The sequence below is a fragment of the Ciconia boyciana genome, chromosome 2 (assembly GCF_034638445.1).
Source record: "Ciconia boyciana chromosome 2, ASM3463844v1, whole genome shotgun sequence".
Classification (NCBI taxonomy): Eukaryota; Metazoa; Chordata; class Aves; order Ciconiiformes; family Ciconiidae; genus Ciconia; species Ciconia boyciana.
The window spans coordinates 10,201,087-10,207,662 of NC_132935.1; the positions used below are offsets into that span (position 1 = coordinate 10,201,087).

A 6,576-nucleotide genomic window follows, 5' to 3' on the forward strand; every position below is an offset into this window, starting at 1 on the left:
TACAAGAAATGATCTTTTTCTTCAAGAGAGCAGTTGGAAGAGCTGCCCTTGTAGGAGGGAAACATAGATAATGGGCTTTTCTGGCAGTTTGAAGAAAAATGAGAAGCAGGTCAAGTTTTTGGACTTTCCTGACTTGGAATGGAGCCATTAACCATATGGCTTTGTATTCCCTGCATGCAATGCTGTGCAGTCTCCCATTAGAGACAGATGGTGTGATATCTGTACACGAACAGCAAAGCTTCCAAGACCCTGGCGCTCTGGCTGACGTACACTGTGGTTAGTTCAATGGCAGGGGATATTTCATGTTATGCCTTTGGTATGTTTCTCCCTTTGAATGAAATAATCCCTTTAGTTTTTAATTGACAGGAAACTCAAACCCACAAGATGGAAAAAGAATGCATGACAGTGTATAAAAGAAAGGGGAAATGCTTCATTAAATTTTTGCTTGACCACAGCAATAATTTTTTTCATTTAAATCCCAACTAAGTTGAGCCTTTAGAACTGAAAGTTTGAAATTCCTTGTCTCTGTGAACTGTTTTTTTTTTCTTCCATGACTGCCTAACCGTATTGATACCTAAATTTATTAGATACCGTACCGCTTATTATGAAATTTCCTGGGGTATTTTGGTACTAACATCAGCAATACACATTTTTAAAGCCTGTGATGAGGTGATATGTACCTATATCCCACATAAAGCTCTATTGTCATTGATTAAGTTCACAAACTGAACTCTGCTTAGGTCTCTCAAGGAATGTAAGCCTCTGGCTTCTATTTCATGGAACGTCCTAAGTAAAACTGTGAATATGGACTTGGAATAGGGACCAAACTGTTATTCCCACTCCACTCAGTGCATTAGTCACTAGATTCAATTTATCCTTCCTCTTGCAGATTCTCAATCTGACAAGTTCTTTATGCCTACTTAGCAACTATAGCTATCCCACATAGATACAGGTATTTACCACTGCCCATTGGTTCCCTGTATTTTTTGCAGAAGGGGAAAATACACAACAAAAGTGCAGACTCAATGACCTAATGGACATACCTGTGTTAGGTCTGACAGTAAGTAGAGAGAAGCATGGGATACAAGAGGACTTGATCTCTCATAGAAGTTCTTTGGAGGCATCTACCTCCATCCAATGACTGTGTAAGACGGTTAAGTGGACTGAATTTTAAGTGGACTGAATTCCCTTTAACACTGGTTTCATCACCTGATATGTTGCTGCAGCAGCACTTAATTTGTAAACTGACTTCCTCCAAAAGAGATTTAGGAACACTTTTAAGTGATCAAGTCTTCTTATATTCACACACATACACAGAGTTTGTCTTCACTAATTTTCAGTGATTATACCTCAGGAAATGCAGGACTCATCTGCATTTAAGTTAGGCTGGAATATGCATGTCTTATATTATCCATTATGTGATTTACCAAACAGCTTTACAGAGCACAGCAGAATTTAGCTTGAATGCACTCTGTGAGTAGCTGATGTTGCAAAGAGTCCCAGCTCAGTGTGCCCCAGAATGAACTGTGCACCATGACCAAGTGGAAGATACCATGAGTGTAATGATTCACTTCAATATCTGTAGAAGCATTTCGCATTAAGAATTACAGAAGTAACAGTGGTTTTTTTACATGTGTATTAGTTACTAGGTGAAGAGAGATTTCAAGATATTGAAAAAATTAAAACAATTGGCAGCACATACATGGCCGTGTCAGGATTATCACCTGAAAAACAGGTAAGAGAATAGTGTTCTTTAAGAAGCAAAGCTTTTGGGTGTGTCTGACCATTTATAATAGAGAATATTAGTGTTATCTTTCTGATGTTCACAAAGCTGTGTTTGCTAAAAGAAAATAGACATTTGGGCCTTCTGGCAGACAACAGTTGCACTTCTTGATGAATTGAAATGCCATCTTGTGCTTGGAACAAGAACCATATGGATTCTTTCCTCAAATATAGATTTATAGGAGAGAAAAAAAATATCTCCTTTCAATCACACTGATGTGAATCTAGAGCAGATCTATCTATATCTTCGGACATATTCTAATGTTATCGTTATAACTCAAGACTGGAATCTGGTTGACAGCCTCCAATCTATGAAGAGAGAGGATCTATTAACTGACAGCATACTTATGCAAGTATAAGGTTGCATTTATACATTTTTGTGATGGTGTAGCTGTATATCTTCAGACAGTACAATAAACTACACATCAAAAAGAAAGCAGACCCATCAGTTCAACTGAAGAACATCACAAAGCCAGAAGTCTGCACGCTGCCCTCACTTGCAGAGTGCAAACCAAGCTGAGGGAAAAATGAACCACAGAGGACACATGCACAGTCACAGCCATAAACCTCAGATAAGTCAGATGAGAGAAATACATTCATAATTACACCCAAGAATATGCCTGGAAATGGGGTCTCCAAAGGAATAAGATGAGTCTCTAAAATACATCCAGTGAGAATTGGCCGTTGCTGAAATCTGTCTTCCTTGGCAACCGGTGCCACTCCCCAAGGAAAAGCACCACAAAAAAGAGTGTGCTGCCCCAGATCAACCACAGAGTGGGAATCAGATCTGCCCACGTTGATTGCAACTGCCAGGAAAGCAGAAGCCAGATTAGTGTGAGCTTTATAAACTAGAAAATTTCCATTGTTTGTTTAGAATACATTATAAAACATGTGGAGTGTAACTAGCTGAGCATCTCCCACCTACAGAGTAGCAAGTGATGCTGACAGCTAGAAATCCACAAAACTAGACATGAATAAGATTTTTGTTTGTTCCAGCTCAAAATGCTTCTGTGCAGAGATTAGCAAAGAAGGACTGAACATCAGGGAGGTAGCTGGTTATAGCTACACAGCTCCTAACCACTTCTTTTGACTCTTGATGTGGGTAAAAATTCAAAGGGAAAAAATCTTTACTGCATTTCCAAGACTGATTAACTCATCCTTTTTCTTGAACTGTAATAGCCTAATGGAATTTTTATGTATGTTTTAAATATACTTATCTTCATACATACATGTCTGTCACTTTGTGAGCATCTAAGAGGTGAGGTTGGCATGCTGTGAACTGAATGAGGCTGAGGACAAGGACCGAGCACAGTGTGGACAGAACAGGGTGATGCCAGGAAGATGCTTGTGTTCAGTATTAAACGCTGAGGATGATGAAAATTGCAAAGGGCTAGACTGCGTGACCTGGGGGAGTGGGGCTTGCAATGCTTTGTTCCTATGGACTGGAAATCTGTTTGATGAAAGAATTATGTGGCTTCAGAATAGATGAGATGACATCACACCACTATTGGGCCAAAACCACATCTGTTCCTTACTCCACTGCCTACTCAGAGAAACAATTAAGGACTTCCCTGTCCTCCCGTGAGAGTCCCTGCCCCATCATCTGCTCTGTTGGTGTTCTGGGAAGACCAAAACCCAGTCCTGGTCCCCATCTGTATATCAACTGCCCTGTAGGGACAGAAACGGAGGGGAAGTATCAGGGAGTGATTTGTCTGCTCTAAGCAGGGGCAATTAATACAGAATAGCCTTTCCTCTCCCACTTAACCAGTCCCAGGTTGCCTGGCTTGCCCTGTTGTTCCTGTCACTATTCCGTCCCTGAGAGCACTGAAGTTGGTGCTTTTCCTGGGTGACAGTTTCAGCAAAGGAGAATTATGTCTTTTACTTCTTTCACTCTACTTCTTGCTTACCTGGGTCATCCCTGGTTCTCACTAGTTTTTGTCCCTTGCGCCTTAGCTATCTCAATCCTCTCTATACTTTTTTTCTCAGCCTTAGATAGATTTCACATGCCTTATTAATTCCCATGATTACATGTCAGATTTCTGACAGGAAATTACTTTCTTTGGTACTTCACACTAAGCTTCTCTGTACCTGGGTATAGAAGTGTTGTAATATAAATGGGAAGCCTTACCATTAATAATACCCTGCCTCTCTTGGATCTAGTGTGTTGAGACTGTTCTTACAAATTCCAAATTCAGATACTTGGCACTTGGTGAGGATGGGTGGGAGCCAGGCAGATGCAAAACTTTTCTAATGTATTGGTTTATAACTTACTCTTCAGCAATGTGAAGACAAATGGGGGCATTTGTGTGCTCTGGCTGACTTCTCCATAGCTCTGAATGAAAGCATACAGGAGATCAACAAGCATTCATTTAACAACTTTGAACTCCGTATTGGTAAGTATAGTTCAAATATAAGAATTAAAATGGGGTTTTGTCTGCAAGGATCCAACTCTGTAAGTGCACCCCAGGAGCATTGCAAGGACACGTACAATTTAAAAGACTCCAGATACTGTACCCGTTGTTTTCAAATTGACTTCATCCCAGGCAAATTTAGAAATAAGAAATACTCTGTTTGCAGAATATGGGCCCTGATTTGGGGACTGCAGAAGTTCTAAGGTTTAGTGAAATGTGAATACATAATTAAACTGCTGTCTTTAGGAAGTCTAGCCAAGAGCTCATACGTATAACACAAAAAGTGAACTGGGCAGCCCAGACCAAATCCCAAGCTTGATACTGGCTTGCACAGCCTCTAATTAATCTGCTTGTCTTAGACTTTTCTTCAGTAAAGGAGTAATAGTAACTTATCCTAAATGCTGTGTGTAGAACTTTGGGTTTGGACAAAATTGAATTCCAGTTTTGACCTGACCTGTCCCAGTGGCAGCAGCTCTGAATTGCTGTGATGGGGAACCTGTTATCCTGGATGGGATATCCTGCATGGCTAGCAGGGTAGAACATGAAAAGATGGCCTGAATACATGGCACGTGGCAGGAGCAAATCTGATGGCTTCTCATGCTGACTGAATCACTGGCCAAAACCAAAAACCACCCAGAAGAAACATGTCCCTTACAGACAACCCTGCCTGTAAAAAAAGCTGAAGTATATTCATCGGTCACAGCATGGAGGATAGCAGCATCACTGTCTGTGATCTGCACTTCCTAACAGTTTTGAACAGAAAACTCACAGTTCCCAAGATTTCTCAGGGAACATTGATCCACTCTTAGTAAGCGTGGATCACTTGCAAAGATTTCATAGAGCATGAATGCAACAGTATTTGGAAACCGTTTCTATCACCAATTTAAAAAAATATTCTTTAAAAAAATCTAAAAAACTAAGATCCTTTTCCCAAAGATGTGCCTTTCACCATCACTAAATGTATTCTTAAATCACTGCTGTAGAAAAAAATAGTCTCTTCTATATTATTGCTTGTCTTGAATTTCGGCAACAATCTTACAAGATACAGTCTTTCAATAACTTCATAGAATAATATTTTCACTTCGTGGAATGTAAGAATGTAATTTCTTGACTGTATAGCACTAATAAGGTTGCCTTCAACAAGTGTAGACCCAGAAAGATCCTTCCAAAGAGATCTTTCCTGCTACATAAGAATCAGTTTGTAGGAGTTTTGGCAATAGTGTGCAGAATACAGATGATATGTACATACTGTGGTTCCACTTTGACAAACGTCCTGTAAAATAACTCCATGGATATCACTTTTCATGTTTTCTAGCTTTTCTGGCCTTTTTTTCTTACTTTCTTTGTGTATACACCTCTTCCTTAAGCTTAGAGATAAGTGTATCTGAACAGGTTTCATCTGGTTCTTAAGTGCAAATATGGTTTTCAGCCATTCTTGTCCAACTGGCTAGCTCTTCTCAATTTTTTTTTTTTTTTTTTTTTTTGTAATAGGGATTAGCCATGGCTCTGTCGTAGCAGGAGTTATCGGTGCTAAGAAACCCCAATATGATATCTGGGGCAAAACGGTTAATTTAGCAAGTCGAATGGACAGCACAGGTGTCAGTGACAGAATACAAGTGCCTGAAGAAACGTATCTGATCCTGAAGGACCGGGGGTTTGCCTTCGACTACCGAGGAGAGATTTATGTCAAAGGTATCAGTGAACAGGAAGGAAAAATCAAAACATATTTTCTTCTAGGAAGAGTTCAACCAAATCCTTTAATCTTACAACCAAGAAAACTGACTGGACAGTATTCATTAGCAGCTGTTGTATTAGGACTTGTACAGTCTCTTAACAGGCAAAAACAGAAGCAAATCCTTAATGAGAACAATAACTCTGGAATCATAAAAGGACATTACAACCGGAGGACTTTGCTCACTCCCGGTGGATCTGAGGCAGCAGCCCAGGCAGAGGGGGCTGACAAAACTGAATTGCCATAATCAGCATTTTGTTTGTGTTCTTTTTTTTGTATTTCTTTTATATATAAAAATAAATATACAAATAAAAAGGGTTTAATTTTTTTTAGAAGAAGCGTGATTATTTTCTGGTGTGATATTTCTATGAGATTCAAATTCCTACATTTTAACAAATGGTGCCAGCATCTCCCGCCAGCTGTGATTAACCTCTGAATGTCCAGACATAGTAACTGTAGGCCACCACTCTGCTGCGCCAGTTACCTGCAGAAAGGGGCGAGAATAAACGCCTGACTGAAGCGATTTAGAACATAAATTTGTGTAGGGAGTTAATCATGGGGAAAGGAGGCAACACTATCCACCCTTTTTGGGTGAAAACAAAGGCATAAGGAGATTAAGTAGGTTCTTCTCACCTTTAGTTACCTTCAAGT

The 6,576-nt window shown here is 39.8% G+C and overlaps 1 protein-coding gene across 2 annotated transcripts in view; it reads left to right on the plus strand.

The window, feature by feature from the left end:
• Positions 1 to 6,172, plus strand: part of ADCY8 (adenylate cyclase 8) — a 131,800-nt gene extending 125,628 nt beyond the window's left edge. For both annotated transcript variants that reach the window (XM_072851882.1, XM_072851883.1), the window contains 3 exons: positions 1,643 to 1,735; positions 4,061 to 4,175; positions 5,685 to 6,172. In XM_072851882.1, coding sequence (XP_072707983.1) covers positions 1,643 to 1,735; positions 4,061 to 4,175; positions 5,685 to 6,172 — 696 coding nt within the window. The remainder of the gene's footprint in view (positions 1 to 1,642; positions 1,736 to 4,060; positions 4,176 to 5,684) is intronic.
• The last annotated feature ends 404 nt before the right edge of the window (positions 6,173 to 6,576 follow it).